The sequence below is a fragment of the Rutilus rutilus genome, assembly GCF_951802725.1.
Source record: "Rutilus rutilus genome assembly, chromosome: 18".
NCBI lineage: Eukaryota > Metazoa > Chordata > Actinopteri > Cypriniformes > Leuciscidae > Rutilus > Rutilus rutilus.
The window spans coordinates 27,403,353-27,424,482 of NC_140231.1; the positions used below are offsets into that span (position 1 = coordinate 27,403,353).

Below are 21,130 nucleotides of genomic sequence, written 5' to 3' on the forward strand. Positions count from 1 at the left end.
TTTTCTTTACCTCAGACAAACTGGAAAACTGCCCTTCATCAAACCTCCATAGCTCCTCTCACACATTTTAAACCTAAATCTTTTTGACACAAATAGAGGAAACTGGGGTTGGTTGTCATATTTGAAAAATCCCAGTTGCTTGAAACTTGTTTTGTGATTTTTGTATTTCATACACCTAGTTGTGGCCTCCAAACTAAAATTCAATATTATCGTATTTTTTGTTTTCATGTATTTACAACTCAAACTGAAAGGTTGAACTTTGTTAGCTATAAATTTCAGGTGGGGCAAGTTCTACGGTATGTTTTACAATTTTATTAATTGTTAAACCTTGTGTTGGTTTAATATTTAGGGCGTTGGCGTTCTTCTTCTTTCGCTACGGTTGTATGTTTCTAACTGTTTCTTTTGTATTAAGTCTACACTGATTTTTCATGGTATTCAGTATATTCTTAGAACTAATTGACATCTCAAACACTTAAACAGCCAAACTAAATCTCTTAAAGGAGCTGTCTTTTTCTTTTTGTATGTAGCTATAGTCAATATTTAGTGAATGAATGTAACATCAATAACACTTGTTAGCATGAATGTAAATATCTCATGTATTCAAATTAAAATGTTCCAAATGCTGTATATTTCTATTCAAATGTTTATTATGACTGATATTTGACGATATTCACATCTCAGGTGTTTTATGTGACAAGTCAGTCAACAAAGCAAAGCACAAGTGAGTTATATATACTCAGATAGACTGTGCATCCACAGTTTGGGTTCATGCAGGTAAAAACCGCCTTATTTAAATATATCTCTTAGGGTATGGTTTCTTTTCTCTCTCTGGCAAATAGAACTTCCAGTGCACAGACACAAATGTGTTTGACACATGCACACTAGTGGACCCTTCTATTTGAGCATTTTAGTATATTCTTTATAGCCTTGTTCAACTGGCGGCAGCTCTCAAGCTGCACAATGATGATCATGTACTCCAGCATGATTTGAGAATTTCAACAGAAACAAGAAAATCAGACTTTTTATAGCCTATAGAATTAGAGCACATGGTTTTGTAGGAGCAAATTTTATGGGAGGAGAGTTTTTAAATGAATCATGCAAGGTGATTTACTAAGGTTTGCGCTCGTCAATTTACTGGTATTTGCGCCATTATTTATTGCCCCCCAAAAAGTATGTCTTAAACCAGACACTATTTGCACTGCTCTTGGTAGATTGTGTTGGTCATTATGGAAATGATCCGGCTGCGTCTGTGTTCATTAATTTGTCAGTAGATCACACGCAGAACTTCCCACTCCCATCAAAGCTTTTTTTGGAATTGCGCTCATTTTCCCTGTTAAGTAAATCTGGCCCTTAATGTTTTATTTAACAAAATTCTTGACCTTGGTCCTTGGTCTTGGCCGACGTGCCCGTTCGTGAGACTCTAGTGCCGAAGTTCACTCCGCCTCGCCCAGAGGAAGCTCACAAGGGGGGTTATGGGGAGATTGGATGTCTCCCTCGGTTGCAAGGGAGTAGTCTTGGTTTGAACATTGGGGGGTTGAAGTGTGAACCATTTAACAGGATCCCAGGGCATGCTCCCTGATGAGGTTTATTTATTTGTTTGTTTGTTTATTTGTGCAAAATGGTATTTTGTAGAATGGTTCACACATGCAAAATTGGTTGATAACATAACTGCAATTAAGGAGCCTATAATTAACAATCACTTGTTTACAAAGTGCCATGGGAAGTCAATCTATCTTTGCTCAAAATGTTCATATACCGAACATGTTAATTCCCGGTTTATCCTAATAATTGTTTTGTGGTCCATAAAAGAAAGAATGGCATTAGTAAATGACAACACCAGGGTGAATAAATTATGATTTAATTTTCATTTTAAAGTGAACTTTCCCTTTAAATCTTTTGCTCCATGTTGAGGAACAGAGAAAATGTCATCTGACCTACATTTGCATGCCAGGACCGAATGGTGATAAATTATGCGAGATGTGAATTCATTTCTCAGTCCAAAAGAGCTACTTGACAATACTGTGCGTCCCGCTGGAATTTTTTACCAGTTGATGTTTTTGAAGTGTTTTCATTTAGTCATATCTCAAAAGTTATGTTAAAAGTTAGTTGTATTATATAAAATGGGACTTGATTTTTGAAGAATTACTGGAAATTGACTTGTCAAGGTAATAAACTCCCCTTAAAACTCTTTTATAATATAGTTAATTTTAAAATGAAATATTCAATTATAAAAAATGTAACGTGTGTGTGTGTGTGTATGAACATTAATGACGTTTCATAACAACGTCTGATACTAATTAAGAGAATGTGTATTTAGAGGGAAGTACAGAGAGATGAACTACTCTGCTGTGGATCCCACATTTGAGGTTTTCCCATCAACTAACCTCACTGCATATACAAAGACACCAATGGACACTATGACGATTTGTGTGATGATCTTCAGTCTTCTGTTTGGTCTTCCTACACACTCCTATGTTATATGGCTCATCGTGAGAGGAACAGGAAACGGAGTTGCATCAGAGTTCTTCAACCTCAATCTCTCTGTTTGTGAGATGATTTTCTGTCTGTTTGCTTTGATTTATTTGCATAAGGAATTTAGTTACCAAGAATCAGTGTCCTTGATTACACTGAGGTTTTTAACAGGAAATATCATCACCGTTCGTCCTTTGTTTCAGTGTCTGATCTGTGTTGAGCGTTACCTGGCAGTGGTTCATCCTGTAACCTTTCTGAAGTTCAAACCTCTCAGATATAGAGTGATCTGCTGCACTGTGGCCTGGATATCAGGCCTTGGGTCCTGCTTTTTCTGCATGTTAATGTTAGTGTCAGCCAACTTGTTCATGTGGTTTTCGTTCGTGCAGTTCCTCCTCTTTCTCTCCATCCAGTTGTTTTGTCTTGTGGCTGTTCTCAGAGCTCTGAAGCAGTCAGGACCAGGAGAGAGAGGGAGAGAGAGAAAGGAGGAAAACCACATGAAGAAAAGAGCATTTCAGATCATTGTAATATTGACTGTGACTATGCTAATTGTAATTGTTCCTTTTACGATCTCAAGATTCCTCTATATTATTTTACAAAAAGATGTTAAGGAAGTGAGTGTGCTTAGCTTGTTTTGTTTTGTGTTGGGTGGTTTTGTTCCTGCTTTTCTTTTTCTACGGCGAGTTGGGAAACTGCCCTTCTTCAAACATCCCTAACACCTCTCACTCATTTAAAACATTTCAATATTGTCAAGATGTTACAAATTATATTTTTGCTGTGTTGTGGATTTTTCATGCTTCATAAAGGTTTTACTGATTCAATTCTACTGAAAAGCCCATACTAGGCTGTTTAATGGAAGGTTTGTGACAACTTACCCCATAAAGTATAACAAATTGTTTGAATGACATCAGATATCTTTTTTCCCTGCATGCACTCAAGGTGGAAATAGCCAAGAGGTTGTATCTAAGTGAAAAGTGTGATGATATAAAAATCCACCACACCATTTTAGTTTATGTATTATCAGTCATTTGCAGTGGTGTGAAGTAACGAATTACAAATACTCACGTTACTGTATTTGTAAGTTTTCAAAATAAAATAAGTGTCACCTGTTTCCATGTCGGATGTTTTCATAGACTACTGTTGTGAATATAAGAGTTTTAATTTAATGTTTCTGTCACAGCAGACAAACAATTTGATAAAGAACAGAATATTTATTTCCAAAGAACAATTGTACCATATTTCAAATTGACATGATCCTTACCTGCATCATATTCTTCACAAAACATTGACTCCTCAAACACTTAAACACTCAAGTCGAATCTCTAAATGGAGCTTGTATCTTTATCTTCAAGTCAATATTTAGTGAATTAAATGTGTAATTAACAATTGTTAGCATGCCATGCATGTTAAATTTGTATTTTTTTTTGTATTTTATTTTACATGCATGTAAACATCTCATGTCTTTAAACCAACTCAAATTAACATGCTGCATTTTCTACACAAATAGAACATTTTCTATGCAAATGTTTCAAATGTTTACTCAGACAGATATCTGAGTCATGGAAATATATCTTTATGACAGCTGCTAAGTAAGCACAGATTTAAATGCATCTGGACATTCACTTTTTAGGTGACAAACTCATTTGAATTTGAAAGTTTTCCCCCCAAGAACAACAATACCAGTAATAATATACAGCAATACCAGTGCCATCTGGACTGAGCTGAATTGTGTTGTCCTTTATTGTCCACAAGTGGACATTTGTCTTTGGCTTCACTATACACCACACACAAGGACACCCACACAACATAACAATATACATACATATAAAACAATTAAAATAATAACATTCCCATATGCACATACAATCTATGCATACATTTCCACCCCTACTCATATTCATATCTCCTTAAAATGTAAAATTCTAATGGCAGTTGGCTCAAATGACATCTGGTACACATTTTTACTTACCCGGGTTTGTCTGAAACGTCTCCTTGATGGTAACATCTGAAATTTAGAATGTAAGGGATGAGAAGAATCCTCTATAATAACCAATAATCATTCAGTTGTCTTTGTGTCTTACCTACAATTGCGCAAGCTACATTAACCACCCTTGACAAATTCTGCTTTGCTTTAACAGTCAGAACTCCATACCACATAGTCATATTAAAAGACATAATACTGGCTTACCATCAGCAATTTTAAATTTATAAAAGATTCAAATACTTTTGCCATCACCGACAACCTTGAAATCGGTGATTTTTAATGAAAAGTGATATTTTCCTGTTTGATTTGTCCCTCACTGTTTAACCTCATATTTGGTACAAACAAAATTTGCATTGCAGGTGTTTGACATGCCACCTGTGAAAGCCAATATTCAAATTTATATTCACTCATCATATAACAATTTCTTTAAAAAATGGACTCTTGTTATTGTCAATCTCATTGATCAGTTAAGGGTAAATTTAAAGGAATGGACCTCCAATGGTGATCTCCTTGTGAGGAATATCCTTCCTAAAATAAGGCAGCCAGATATTTTTGTGTAACAAAACCAATTTATACTGAGAAAAATTGTTTTAAAAAAGAGTAAAGTATTAATTTTGTATTAAGTTGACAGTGCACCTTTTCTACTCACTATTAAGATAATGAAGATAATAATTGTATTTAGATACATTTTAAAGCAATAAACATGTTTATGTTTTATTTAAAGAGAATGTTGTCTTGCAATATCATTTTCCAACTAGTCTTTAAGAAAGCATCATATCCCATAGGCAGACTACTCTTGTACTTTTTTTGTAGGATTATGAGCTATCAATAAAAAATTTGCCACATACCTAGACTTTTGAACCTCATTTATTATATTGAATATTTGCATATGTGTTCGTATATATTCTTGTGACAACTGTGAAGTCAGCCTACAAATCACAGCACGGAGATTTATACACATTCAGAGAGACTGAACAGTCACTCTTCAGGTGATAAACTTCTCTTTTAAATTCTATTCATTTTCTTTTTCTATGCTGAATGATATGTCACAATATGGGCATATTGTTAATTAGTCATATTAAAGGGGTTATGGGCATGTTAGACATTGTTGTTAGAATGCCATTTGTTTTATGAAACAAAAATCAATAATTTACTTTGAAAACTGAAATAGCTTTACACATCTCTATTTCTACAGATCATAGTTGCTATATCTCGTGAGCTTCTGTGCATAGACAAGAGAAGAGAAAATGAACTCAACCAGACCTGACACGTACACCAACTCCACAAGTCCTTGCATTAAGCTTACAGTCTATCTCGAAATATGCATCTTCACCCTCAAGTTCCTGTTTGGTCTTTTTACACACTCCTATGTTATATGGCTCATCGTCACAGGAGCAAAAAATAGAATTGCCTCAGACTTCTTTATCCTCAATCTCTCTGTTTGTGAGATTGGTAACTCTATTAATTCTTTATTCTTTATTCTGTCAAATGTGTTCCCATGTCTCTTAACATTAGTAACATTTTTACAAGGACTAGCTATCTCTGGTCGTCCTCTGTTTCAGTGTCTGATCTGTGTTGAGCGTTACCTGGCAGTGGTTCATCCTGTAACCTTTCTGAAGTACAAACCTCTCAGATATAGAGTGATCTGCTGCACTGCGGCCTGGATAATCACTCTTGGACCATGTTTATTTTGTAGGTTTATTTTAAACCCTCTCAACCTGATGGCATATGCCTTCTTCTTCTCACTGCAGATCCTCCTCTTCCTCTCCATCCAGTTGTTTTGTCTTGTGGCTGTTCTCAGAGCTCTGAAGCAGTCTGGACCAGGAGAGAGAGGGAGAGAAAGAAAGGAGGAAAACCACATGAAGAGAAGAGCATTTTATCTCATTCTAATAACTACTGTGAATGTGGCTATTATACATATACCATATGCTATTATAGCACTCTACACCATTTTAACAGAACAATATGTTTGTGAACACTGGTTTCTTGGTTTGGTTTGTTATGTTCTAGCTAGTTTTGTTCAGCCTGTTCTTTATCTGCACCGCACTGGAAAACTCCCCTTCCTCTGTTCCTCATAAAACCTGCTATTGTGATATTAAATGTCATGGTACAATTTTGATTCACCTTACTTTCCTTTAAAAAATATGTTCCTTTGTCTCTTTCCTTTAAATGAGCACCAGAATCATCTGAGTTCAGCCTGCTTTGAGGCAATGTATATTTACATATTCTGTAAAAATGCAATGTTACATAAAAACTTTACTAAAAACCTTTGAATATCTTATGAATATATTTAAAATATTTAATGTCATGAACTCACAAATCCAGCATCTGAAAAAAATACTAATTGTTTTTAAACATCTAAACATGTCTTGGTTTCTACTGGATTAATAAAAGCATATGCACATTTACACTTAGCTGATAATTTGAACTGCTGGCAGTCAGTAAACCATGGTTAATGCATGAAATGCTTAATTGTCCTATTTATATACAGATTTAGTTTATTATAAGTGTGTGTTTCACATATGGTTGCTATTAGTTTGTTTAAAGCAGTGTCATTTTCTTTGTCTTTCTTTCTAAATACTTGGTCTTAACATTTTCATTTCAAGAGCAGAATTCAAAAATCTAATTTTATTTTTTATTTTTCTTACTGTATAAAAATCACAGCCATGCAAAACTGCAGGTGTGATATTCTACAACAATTCAATAAACTGGAAGGTAATACTTATATATTTCTACACACAATATTGTCTATTTTTGCTTTGCCAAACTTTCAATCTGAATGGCATTAAAATGTTTATATGTTCAAAGTAACATTTTCTATAGCCTTTTGACAATAATAATAAAATAAAATAAAATAAAATAAAATAATAATAATAAAAAACCTCTCTGATTAGACTGTCCTAGTGAACCTCACTTTTTCCTTATATATTTGCATGTTTTATGTTTTATGTGACGTGTATCAGATGCATATATTCTTTTGAAAACTGTGAAGTCAGTCTACAAAACAGCACAGAGAGTTATACACATCCAGAGACTGGACATTCACTCTTCAGGTAATAAACTCCTCTTTTAAATTGGACAATATTGGTTATCCATCATATTAAAGTGGTTAATGGTATATTAGATGGATTAAAGTAAATCACGGTAGCTCTTAGTAAAATGGGGATGAGTTTTATTTGTTTCATCAAACAGGGTCAACCGTTTACTTGAAACCATTTTGGGTATTGACTGCAGAGTACTAAAATGATCAGTATTATTATTACTTGTATATATGTTTTTTTAAATAAAACATTACTATTGTATTATTCTGTCTTCTTACTGAGATGATGTAAAGCACACTGGTCAACATGTGTTGTTTTAATAGTGCTATATAAATAAAAGTGACATTGACATATGTACAATGTTCAGTGTAATATTAGAGTCTTATGATTCGTAGATTGAAATGGATTGAAAATGTACCTTCAATCTCCCTTCATATGTTGCTTATGTTGGACTAGTCTGAATAACTAAGTAAAATTCTCTTCCTATAGCAATATTGTGTGAGCTTCTGTGATCAGACAAATTATAGGAAATGAACTCCACCACACCAGGACCTTCCACCAATACCACAACCTCTTCCATGTGGATAGTAGGTGATCTAGAAATGTCCATGCTCTGCATTAATTTGCTGTTTGGTCTTCCTATACACTCATATGTCATATGGCTCATCATCACAGGAACAGGAAGTGGAGTTGCATCAAGACACTTTAACCTCAATCTCTCTGTTTGTGAGATTGGAACTTGTCTGAATAGTTTACTCTTTGTAATGTCATATTGGTTTTCACATCTCACATTATTATCAGTGTACAAGGACTAGGCGTCACTGGCCGTCCTCTGTTTCAGTGTCTGATCTGTGTTGAGCGTTACCTGGCAGTGGTTCATCCTGTAACCTTTCTGAAGTACAAACCTCTCAGATATAGAGTGATCTGCTGCACTGCGGCCTGGATAATCTCTCTTGGCTCCTGTTTGGTCTGCATGATTATGTATTTGTTATCTACCTTGACTGTACATGCATTGTTCTTCTCGCTGCAGTTCCTCCTCTTCCTCTCCATCCAGTTGTTTTGTCTTGTGGCTGTTCTCAGAGCTCTGAAGCAGTCAGGACCAGGAGAGAGAGGGAGAGAGAGAGAGAGAGAGAGAGAGAGAGAGAGAGAGAGGATGAAAACCACATGAAGAAAAGAGCGTTTTATCTTATTCTAATATCTACAGTGAATATGGTTATTGTATATGTCCCATATACTATCATAGAACTCTTAAACATTCTAATACAACAGAATTATCCTGCACTTTGGCTTATTGCTGTGATTTGTTATGTGCTGGCTAGTTTTATTCAGCCTGTTCTTTATCTGCACCGCACTGGAAAACTACCCTGCCTCTATTCACCTTAAAACCTGCTAGTGTGATATATTTGCTTAATTTCCTTTCTTTTGTGTGTGTGGAAAATAACTAAAGTGCATGAAATCATCATTCTGCCTGAAATTCCACTTTTTTTTCAATCCAACCCTAGTGAAAAATAAGAAATAGTGCTGAGGTCAAACTAAAGATATACTTAAGTATATTTGATCGTGCTAAAGTGGAACTATTGCAAGTATACTTAGGTACAGTTTAAATATCATATCTTACATTTAAAGACTGATATTATACAGAGATCATACTCTCCTTACTAATGGTGATATTAAACACATTTTAAGGCTTAATGTCAAGAAATGTGGATTGTGCAATAAAGAAGTGCTCCAAATAAAGTTTAATTATATCAGTAAGTATCAAACAATGTCAGTAAATATGTTAATGGGTTTGTAGTATATTTGGTATGAAATAAATGTAATTTTAAATACATTTTGGTATAGGTTTTTTCACTACTAGTGAATACATCGATTTATCAATGAGTTTTTCTCTCCCATTCTTTTAAAATGTTTGCATATCAGGTGTTTAACGAGTGGCACCAGTGGTCACCCATTTTCAGATGTATAAAGATTGTTCGTGAAGACTGAACACTCACTGCTTCAGTAATCATTTTATTCATTTGACTTCTTCATAAACAAGCAATATCACATGCTATGATCTGCAGGAAATCCCATCTGTATTTAAATTCAGAACAACATCACAGGTGTGGGAGTGATTTTGTTTTAATACCGCACACAGTTCAAACAAATTTAATTTTGACGAAATTTACATTTTACATGCAACATTGCCTTTTTTGTAATCTCGTTCTGATAAGTATACTGTGAACTTTTTTTTATCCAATAAATCATTTTCATCAACTGTGGAAGCCTAAATTCAGACGTACATTTGTGGAGAATGGATATTCATTATTCCATATCCACCTTTTTTAACATAAGAGCGGGTGCAACCGTTTGTAAATTAAATGTGTGGATACCACAATATAAATCATAATCAATGTGACACCCGATAGGCCCCCCCAAAAAAGGAAAAGAGACAAATCTGTCACAGAAGACAATAAGCTGTAGAAAAATACATAATTCTTTATTAAACAGGACCATAACAATATACAGGACATTAACCCTGAGCCAAGTCAGCTGACAGGGGCAGCAGTTTCTCAAACTGTCCAACTGGGAATACAGGAACTGAGCTACCTATACAGGGGACACTTCACTGCATTCGGTGAAAACCACAGCAAACCCCCATAAGCCCTTCAATACAAACAGGATTATGTGATACACATTCACAAATAGTAACCACACAAATCAAAACAGAATATATTTATATACATAGACCAACATATAAAAATCCCAAATACTTAAACAAACATGTTCCAAATAGGCCTATTCCATCTGTCCTTTGGGGTTATAAATGGACCCCTCTAAACATTTTGCATATGTTGTACATGACATGTACCAGATGAAGTCATACACATATTATCAGCTATTGTTTTGACAGCTGTGAAGTCAGACTACAAAACACAGCACAGAGCAGGACATTCACTCTTCAGGTGATAAACTCTTTTAAATTAGATTCATTTTCTTTTATATGCTGAACCATTTGTCACTGTGGTTATATTAAAGGGTTTATGGTCATGTTAGATGGCTTAGTTGTCAACTCAAAATAACATAACGAACATTAAAACTTTGCTTATGTATGTATTATTATTACATATTATGTATTACTCTGTAATAAGTGCGAGCCCATTAGGGTATATTTTTTAATTATGAACCAAAAAAAGATATGTTTTTAACCTTATACTATACGATTTTAAGCCTACTACTGTCCTGCATACTGTCCTAAGTCCTGCATAGATTCTGTGTTCTGCGTATTCTGCTGCTAATATCCACATTTGACTTTTTTTATATATATTTCCACGCATACGGTGGTGGGCATATGTTGTCCAGAACCACGAATTACCCACAATTTATAGGATTATTTATTTATTATTTAATTAGTTATAGGAAAATGATTATTTGTAGAGCAACCTTATGATTTGAAATGATTTGTTCTTCTGAACGAAGAATCACATATTGCATTTAGTGTACTTTCTTATCATGCTCATGTTGAATTGCAGTCTATAAGTAAAACGGTACATTTATAATTCTCTCCTCTATTAACACTATCAGTTATGTTTTGTAAGCTCATGTGCTGCTCAGACAAACAAGAAGGAAATGAACTCCACCACAACAGGAGCTTCCACCAACTCTACAATGGGATCTGGAACAGATGGAATCTGGGAAGCGGACGAAATAGAAATTTGGATTTACTGCATCAGTCTCTTGTTTGGTCTTCCTACACACTCCTATGTTATATGGCTCATCATCACAGGATCAGGACGTGGAGTTGCATCAGAGTTCTTTATGCTCAATCTCTCTTGTTGCGAGATTTGTATCTATGTGGATTTTCTTTTCTTAATATTGTCAAAATATAGTTCAAGTCTCTTGACATTAGCACTTTTATTACAAGGACTAGACATCACTGGCCGTCCTCTGTTTCAGTGTCTGATGTGTGTTGAGCGTTACCTGGCAGTGGTTCATCCTGTAACCTTTCTGAAGTTCAAACCTCTCAGATATAGAGTGATCTGCTGCACTGCGGTCTGGATAATTACTCTTGGCTCCTGTTTGGTCTGCATGATCACATTAATGTTAAATAATATTAATGCACATACATGGTTCTTCATGATGCAGTTCCTCCTCTTCCTCCCCATCCAGTTGTTTTGTCTTGTGGCTGTTCTCAGAGCTCTGAAGCAGTCAGGACCAGGAGAGAGAGGGAGAGAGAGAGAGGAGGAAAACCACATGAAGAGAAGAGCATTTTATATAATTCTAATAACTACTGTGAACATAGTTTTTGCATATGTGCCAGTTATTATCGCAGGAGTATTTATAATTCTGATAAACCAGTATAACTATTCATTTTGGGCTCCTGCTTTGGTTTGTTATGCTCTAGCTAGTTTTGTTCAGCCTGTTCTTTATCTTCACCGCACTGGAAAACTCTCCGGCTTCTGTTCATCATAAACTGATAAAAAAAATTTTTTAGTAGTGGATGGGCCAATTTTTTTTATTTTTTATTATCAGCTGAAGTGTCTCTTTCCTCTTGGTGTTTGCTCTGGACTTTAAATGAAGTTATATTTCAAATTATATATAACAATCTTTAATTTCCCTGTTTATTTACACATAGATCTAGCTTATTCTGAGTGTGTTAATTAAATATATGTATGTATAAATATATAAATATGTATTAATATAAATATGTTTGATATCAGTGTGTTTGTTCATCCAATAAAACATTTAATCAGTGACCCAGTGTCACCTTTTGCATACCACCATATTTTTTATTTATCTACAGTATCTCTCTCTCTCATTCTTTCTTGCTCTCTTAAATACTCAGACTAAAAATTAATAAGTTGCACCTGCATGTGCTGTCTAGTTTAGATGTACAAAGATTGAATATTCAGTCTACAAAAAAATTGTTTTCGGGTGAATAATTTGAATTTGCTACTTTCTTGTATAGAAGCAACATATAACAATATGCGGCACACTGGAATACTTTATTCTGACTGGTCAATCACAAGTTTACAGATTAATATTTTCCATATAAAAGTGAATTTCTGTTAATAAGTTTACTCAGACTCTCTGTTTTTTTTTTTTTTTTTTTACTTTAAATATTTGTGTGTTTTATGTGGCATGAAACAGATGAAGTCATGCATTGACATCCTTGTGATGACTGTGAAGTCAGTCTACAAACACAGCACATATTTTTATATCTGAGAGGGGACATTCACTTTTCAGGTGACAAACTAATTTATTTATTTTTTATCCTTAGTGTTAGAAAATGTCACAGTGTTTATCTGAAAAAGTCCAAAGCGAGTTCTGAGGAAAGTTTATAATTGAATAAAATGAGATTGAACAGAAGTAACAATTTAATAAGTGAAATATGATGTTATTTTGGAAATGAATGAATGCATGAATGATTGAATGAATGAATGAAATAACTTTTATGGAATAAAATTAAAGTATCAAATAAGAGTATATGTTTTTATGATCTTTTTAAACCTTTTTACTTTTAATATTTGCATATCTGATGTTTTATGTGACGTGTAGCAGATGAAGTCATGCACATATTCTGTAACAGCTGTAAAGTCAGTCTACAAAACACAGCACAGAGATTTATACACATCCAGAGAGACTGAACATTCACTCTTCAGGTGATAAACTTCTCTTTTAAATTGAATTATTTTTCTTTTTACCGCTGAATGATATATGACAATGTTGCTGTGGTTATCAGTCATAGTAAAAGGGTTATGGGCATGTTAGATGGACCACTTGAGTAAAACAGAACTGATCTCTATTTGTTTCATCAAAGTGAATTAGCAATTTATACTTGACATTAGGGTACACTCTTAAAAATAAAGGTTCTTTATTGGCATGTGTGATTTCATGAAGAACATTTAACATGGAACCTTTCAAGTGCACAAAAGGTTCTTGAGATTTTTAAATGTTCTTCAAAAAAATTTATTTTAGGAACTTTTCACAAAGAGTTTTTTTGGATAACTAAAATGATTCTTCTATTTAATCGCTGACGTACGTAGACGTACTGCAATGTATTAAATGATCAGTATAAAATTACCCATTTTTTACCTGTAAACTGTGTTGAATTGCTGGGGTGGACTGAAAATGTTTTTAAATAATATTTTGTATCTTGCTTACGTTGAACTGTCGTCTGAGTAACCCCATACGTTTATAATTCTCTCTTCTTATAGCAATACTATTTATCTTTTGTGAACTCAAAAGACAAACGAGGAGGAAATGAACTTCACCACAGAAGCTTCCACCAACTCCACAACCCCTTCCATATTGCTAGTGGAGTATCTGGACACTTGTGTGTTCAGCATCAGTTTTCTGTTTGGTCTTCCTACACACTCCTATGTTATATGGCTCATCATCACAGGAACAGGAAGTGGAGTCGCATCAGAGTTCTTCATCCTCAATCTCTCTGTTAGTGAGATTGGTAACTGTCTGGATTTGTTGTTTTTTGTACTGGCTAATTGGATTTCAGTTCTTCAGCCATTAGCATTGTTTTTGCTAGGACTTTTCATCGCTGGTCGTCCTCTGTTTCAGTGTCTGATGTGTGTTGAGCGTTACCTGGCAGTGGTTCATCCTGTAACCTTTCTGAAGTTCAAACCTCTCAGATATAGAGTGATCTGCTGCACTGCGGCCTGGATAATTATTCTTGGCTCCTGTTTGGTCTGCATGATCACATTAATGTTAAATAATATTAATGCACATACATGGTTCTTCATGATGCAGTTCCTCCTCTTCCTCCCCATCCAGTTGTTTTGTCTTGTGGCTGTTCTCAGAGCTCTGAAGCAGTCAGGACCAGGAGAGAGAGAGAGAGAGAGAGAGGAGGAAAACCACATGAAGAGAAGAGCATTTTATATCATTCTAATAACTACTGTGAACATAGTTTTTGCATATGTGCCAATTATTATCGCAGGAGTATTTATAATTCTGATAAACCAGTATAACTATTCATTTTGGGCTCCTGGTTTGGTTTGTTATGTTCTAGCTAGTTTTGTTCAGCCTGTTCTTTATCTTCACCGCACTGGAAAACTCTCCGGCTTCTGTTCATCATAAACTGACAAAAATGACTTCACATTGTCTTACTTTTCAAACAATTTTTATTAATGTATGGGCCATTTTTTTTATATTATCAGCTGAAGTGCCTCTTTCCTCTTGGTGTTTGCTCTGGACTTTAAATTAAGTTATACTAAAAATGATATATTATTTACACATAGATCTAGCTTATTTTGAGTGTGTTAATCAAATATGGTTGTTTGACATCAGGATGTTTGTTTATCCAATAAAACATTTAATCAGTCACCTTTTGCACCCCCCATATTATTTATTTATTTATTTATTTATCTATCTATATATCTCTCTCATTCTTTCTTGCTCTCTTAAATACTCAGTCTAAAAATGAATGAGTTGCACCTGTTTGAATATTTTTGAAGATTGAATATTCAGTCTTCAAAAAATAGTATTCAGGTGATTCATTTTAATTTGCTACGTTAGAAGCAACATATAACAATATTATGTGGCACACTGGAATACTTTATTCTGACTGGTCAATCACAAGCTTCCAGATTAACATTTTCCATATAAATGTGAATTTCTTTTAATAAGTTTACTCAGACTCTCTGGGGTAATTTTAAATACATTTTGGTATAGGTTTTTTCACTACTAGTGAATACATCGATTTATCAATGAGTTTTTCTCTCCCATTCTTTTAAAATGTTTGCATATCAGGTGTTTAACGAGTGGCACCAGTGGTCACCCATTTTCAGATGTATAAAGATTGTGTGAAGACTGAACACTCACTGCTTCAGTAATCATTTTATTCATTTGACTTCTTCATAAACAAGCAATATCACATGCTATGATCTGCAGGAAATCCCATCTGTATTTAAATTCAGAACAACATCACAGGTGTGGGAGTGATTTTGTTTTAATACCGCACACAGTTCAAACAAATTGAATTTTGAGGAAATTTACATTTTACATGCAACATTGCCTTTTTTGTAATCTCATTCTGATAAGTATACTGTGAACTTGGTTGTCATACAAGTGCATTTTGTTTATCCAGTGATAAATCATTTTCATCAACTGTGGAAGCCTATTTTCAGACGTACATTTGTGGAGAATGGATATTCATTATTCCATATCCACCTTTTTTAACATAAGAGCGGGTGCAACCGTTTGTAAATTAAATGTGTGGATACCACAATATAAATCATAATCAATGTGACACCCGATAGGCCCCCCCAAAAAAGGAAAAGAAACAAATCTGTCACAGAAGACAATAAGCTGTAGAAAAATACATAATTCTTTATTAAACAGGACCATAACAATATACAGGACATTAGCCCTGAGCCAAGTCAGCTGACAGGGGCAGCAGTTTCTCAAACTGTCCAACTGGGAATACAGGAACTGAGCTACCTATACAGGGGACACTTCACTGCATTCGGTGAAAACCACAGCAAACCCCCATAAGCCCTTCAATACAAACAGGATTATGTGATACACATTCACAAATAGTAACCACACAAATCAAAACAGAATATTTTTCATGAGTGTCAGTCACATCCAGATAACAAACAAAAAACAAACTCAAAATGAATAACCGTACCATACCTTTAAGGGGAACAATCAGACAAATACATGGTGGTCCTGAATTTATTCCATCATGCAGACTGTTCTAAAACATAATAAAATAACCATCATTACATATTCATACCCATATGATTCATTAATGGATTCAAATACCCCTAATTAATCAAAAAAAATAATTGAATCTATAATGGTGCTGGTGACTGCATCAGTACAATAAAATACTTTTAATATTTGCATATCTGATGTTTTATGTGACGTGTAGCAGATGAAGTCATGCACATATATTCTGTAACAGCGGTGAAGTCAGTCTATAAAACACAGCACAGAGATTTATACACATCCAGAGAGACTTTCAGAATATTCACTCTTCAGGTGATAAACTTCTCTTTTCAATTATGTTTCTTTTTACCGCTGAATGATATATGACAATGTTGCTGTGGTTATCAGTCATAGTAAAAGGGTTGTGGGCATGTTAGATGGACCACTTGAGTAAAACAGAACTGATCTCTATTTGTTTCATCAAAGTGAATTAGCAATTTACTTGACTTTAGAGTACACTCTTAAAAATAAAGGGGTAACACTTCAGAATAAGGTTCCTTCGTTAATGAACAAATGAGTAACACAATATTACCAATTTAGTAACTAATATTAACTAACAAGCAACTCTGATTAACGAATTAGTAAATAATAGCACACAGATGAAAGTGTTAGTTCACTATTAACTAATCAATAACTACTATTTTTTTATGCTTCCCAGAGAACTACTGAAAAAGTTTCATAATTCATGCAAAACTAATCAATAACTAATGCAGGACAAATGTCTAGCACTACATTAACATTTTAACTGCTATTGTAAACGAAGGTTATTTACATTATCAATATGTAATAGCATAGCAGACTTATGATCTGAGAAAGTTGTCAATAATTAGCTTATGCTGTCATATAGCAATAATTAGCTAGCTCATATATACTGTATATATATATATATATATATATATATATATATATATATATATATATATATATATATATATATATATATATATATGTGTGTGTGTGTGTGTGTGTGTGTGTGATGATTAGAAGATTCTACACTTTAGGATTGGCTTTTCATTAGTAACTACTGTAAGAATCATGGTAACTAACTAGTAATGACTCAAGTGTTACTGCATACTTCTATGGGAATGACTATTTATTTGGATCTGTATTATAAAGTGAAGATCATAACTAACTAGTAATGACTCAAGTGTTAGTGCATAAATTCTATCGGAATTACTATCTAAAACTTCACCAAAAACCTCAAAAGCTTAAAATGACTTCAGTAGTTAGTTACCATGATCTTCACTTTATAATAATCTTCACACGCACGCATGCACACATAAAGGTTCTTTATTGGCATGTGTGATTTAATGAAGAATCTTTAACATGGAACCTTTTTAGTGCAAAAAAGCTTCTTTAGATTTTTTACATGTTCTTCAAAAAGGGGTTCTTTTAGGAACTTCACTAATAGTTTTTTGTAGAACTAAAATGGTTCTTCTATGGAATCGCTGTTTATTTTTAAGAGTGCATTATGTAGACTTACTGCAATGTATTAAATGATCAGTCATTTTTTTAAATATATATATTTTTTTATCTAGCTTACGTTGAACTGTCATCTGAGTAACCCCATAAGTTTATAATTCTCTCTTTTGATATCAATACTATTTATCTTTTGTGAACTCAGAAAAACTAGGAGGAAATGAACTTCACCACACCAGGAGCTTCCACCAACTCCACAACCCCTTCCATATTGATAGTGGGGTATCTGGAAATGTGTGTGTTCAGCATCAGTTTTCTGTTTGGTCTTCCTACACACTCCTATATTATATGGCTCATCATCACAGGATCAGGAAGTGGAGTCGCATCAGAGTTCTTCATCCTCAATCTCTCTGTTTGTGAGATTGGTAACTGTCTGGATTTGTTGTTTTTTGTACTGGCTAATTGGATTTCATTTCTTGGGCCATTAGCACTGTTTTTGCAAGGAATTTCCATCACTGGTCGTCCTCTGTTTCAGTGTCTGATGTGTGTTGAGCGTTACCTGGCAGTGGTTCATCCTGTAACCTTTCTGAAGTTCAAACCTCTCAGATATAGAGTGATCTGCTGCACTGCGGCCTGGATATTTATGCTTGGATCTTGTTTGGTCTGCATGATCACATTAATGTTAAATAATATTAATGCACATACATGGTTCTTCATGATGCAGTTCCTCCTCTTCCTCCCCATCCAGTTGTTTTGTCTTGTGGCTGTTCTCAGAGCGCTGAAGCAGTCAGGACCAGGAGAGAGAGGGAGAGAGAGAGAGGAGGAAAACCACATGAAGAGAAGAGCATTTTATATCATTCTAATAACTACTGTGAACATAGTTTTTGCATATGTGCCAATTATTATCGCAGGAGTATTTATAATTCTGATAAACCAGTATAACTATTCATTTTGGGCTCCTGCTTTGGTTTGTTATGTTCTAGCTAGTTTTGTTCAGCCTGTTCTTTATCTTCACCGCACTGGAAAACTCTCCGGCTTCTGTTCATCATAAACTGACAAAACATTTTTTTTAGTAGTGGATGGGCCAATTTTTTTTTTTTTTTTTTTTTTTTATCAGCTGAAGTGTCTCTTTCCTCTTGGTGTTTGCTCTGGACTTTAAATGAAGTTATATTTTAAATTATATATAACAATCTTTAATTTCCCTGTTTATTTACACATATATCTAGCTTATTCTGAGTGTGTTAATTAAATATATGTATGTATAAATATATAAATATGTATTAATATAAATATGTTTGATATCAGTGTGTTTGTTCATCCAATAAAACATTTAATCAGTGACCCAGTGTCACCTTTTGCATACCCCCCCCCCCCCCCACCCACCCACCCTCCCTATTTTTATTTATTTATCTACAGTATGAGTTTTCTACTTTCTTGTATAGAAGCAACATATAACAATATGCGGCACACTGGAATACTTTATTCTGACTGGTCAATCACAAGTTTACAGATTAATATTTTCCATATAAAAGTGAATTTCTGTTAATAAGTTTACTCAGACTCTCTGTTTTTTTTTTTGTTTTTTTTACTTTAAATATTTGTATGTTTTATGTGGCATGAAACAGATGAAGTCATGCATTGACATCCTTGTGACGAGTGTGAAGTCAGTCTACAACAGGGATAGGCAACTCCGGTCCTGGAGGGCCACTGTCCTGCAGAGTTTAGCTTCAGCCCTGATAAAAACTCACCTGCCTGTATCTATCTAGTAATCCTGAAAACATTGATTGCCTTGTTCAGGTGTGTTTAATTAGGGTTGGAGCTAAACTCTGCAGGACAGTGGCCCTCCAGGACCGGAGTTGCCTATCCCTGGTCTACAAACACAGCACAGATATTTACATCTGAGAGGGGACATTCACTTTTCAGGTGACAATTTTGTTTTTGTTTTTATCCTTAATATTAAAAAAATGTTTACCTGAAAAAGTCCAAAGTGAGTTCAGAGGAAAGTTTACTATTGGATATAATGAGATTGAGCTCTTTTTGTTAAATTGTAGAGGTAACAATTTAATAAGCAAAATATGTTAGAATTGTTATTTTGGGTATGAATGAATGAAGTTCTTTTGAGCAGGATGAAAAACATTGAAACTCATTAATGTTTAATGTTCTGGTTTGTTGGGATTTCACATATCTGCTGTGTACCATTCTGACAAAACTGATTATTCAGAAAGTTTGGTCTCCGGCTGTGACTTGTTACGTTCTCACTGGTTTTGTTCAGCCTGTTCTTTATCTGCACCGGACTGAAAAACTCTCCTGCCTCTTTTCTCCATAAAACCTGCTTATGATATTATTTAACTCTTCAAATCTAGGGGATTAGTTTGTACTCACATGTACTTACATCAACTTGATACCTTTCAAACACAACTTCACTTTTCAGAGGACTGAAAAAAACATGTGCACTTTGACTTCTAGAAAATACTTAAACTTATTTAAGGTCGTTCAGATAGTCACAGCATGAGTGCATGAAACCCCATATCCTATTAATAAAATGAGTGGTTGCTATTTGTTTTTCCAATAAATCACTACATCAATTACCAAGCCTCAATTTTCCATCTCATTATTTATAAAGATTGTTTGGGAAGACTGTAAACTCACCATTGTATGTTGTATCATATGAAAATTATATTTTGAAGTTCAGGGTCACTTGATAAATGTGTAAAAAAATGGCTTGCATTTTGTTTGAAAAATTAAAAATTCTTTTTTTTTTACTCTAAATATTTGCGTATATGATGTTTAATGTGACGTGTAGCAGATGCAGTCATGCACATATATTATTGTGGCAGCAGTGAACTTAAAACACAGCACAGGGATTTATACACATCCAGAAAGACTGAACATTCCATCTTCAGGTGATAAACTTCTCTTTTTTATTATTCTTGTTTATACCTTTAATAATAAGCAACAGTGTCACTGTGTTTATCTGATAATGTCCAAAGAGTTAACACTTTATCCACTGAGTAAAGTGGGACTGAGCTTTGTTTGATTGAAGAGAACTAACAGTTTAAATTCATTAATTCATGATTCAATTCATTGATTCATTAAATTCATATTATAAAAATTTGATTTTGCAGGTGAATGTAGCCTGCGAATATTACTTTGTTAAACAATCAATTTTTCATCATTTAATGATGTTGCTCTATTCAGATTTAAACTGGAAACATTTACAGACTGAAATGATTAATCGGGATATATTGAAATGCTTTTTTTTTTTTTTTATACAGATCTGGTTCAATAACACTTATCTCTTTGTGTAGATCACAAAATAAGTTTTTATGAACCATTAAAAGTAAAAGACAAACCTAGAGATGAATAACTCAGTGAACATCACCGCACACGAAGTATCTACAAACTCCACAACTCAATCCATTGAGAAAAGTCTGGAAATCTGTGTGTACAGCATCAATTTCCTGGTTGGTCTTCCTACACACTCCTATATTATCTGGCTCATCATCACAGG

At 34.2% G+C, this 21,130-nt stretch overlaps 3 protein-coding genes and 1 pseudogene across 4 annotated transcripts; all 4 read left to right on the plus strand.

Moving 5' to 3' along the window:
- Nucleotides 1–2,417: 2,417 nt before the first annotated feature.
- On the plus strand, nucleotides 2,418–5,720 carry LOC311277671 (G-protein coupled receptor 4-like; the record flags this gene model as incomplete). The annotated part of the gene is made up of 2 exons (XM_084388043.1): nucleotides 2,418–2,993; nucleotides 5,649–5,720. 2 exons carry the CDS (start codon nucleotides 2,418–2,420, stop codon nucleotides 5,718–5,720), a joined length of 648 nt encoding a protein of 215 aa, XP_084244169.1.
- A 2,304-nt stretch (nucleotides 5,721–8,024) lies between these two features.
- Nucleotides 8,025–10,137, plus strand: LOC311277672 (annotated as a pseudogene). The gene is made up of 2 exons: nucleotides 8,025–8,697; nucleotides 9,985–10,137. The product of its transcript is annotated as an uncharacterized misc_RNA (transcript).
- Nucleotides 10,138–13,737: 3,600 nt separating this feature from the next.
- On the plus strand, nucleotides 13,738–15,981 carry LOC311277673 (chemokine XC receptor 1-like; the record flags this gene model as incomplete). Its single annotated transcript, XM_084388044.1, has 2 exons — nucleotides 13,738–14,385; nucleotides 15,829–15,981. The coding sequence occupies 2 exons, from the start codon at nucleotides 13,738–13,740 to the stop codon at nucleotides 15,979–15,981; spliced, it is 801 nt and encodes a 266-aa protein (XP_084244170.1).
- Nucleotides 15,982–17,839: 1,858 nt separating this feature from the next.
- On the plus strand, nucleotides 17,840–18,862 carry LOC311277674 (hydroxycarboxylic acid receptor 2-like; the record flags this gene model as incomplete). Its single annotated transcript, XM_084388045.1, has 1 exon — nucleotides 17,840–18,862. The coding sequence occupies one exon, from the start codon at nucleotides 17,840–17,842 to the stop codon at nucleotides 18,668–18,670; it is 831 nt and encodes a 276-aa protein (XP_084244171.1). The 3' UTR covers nucleotides 18,671–18,862.
- Between the last annotated feature and the right edge of the window lie 2,268 nt (nucleotides 18,863–21,130).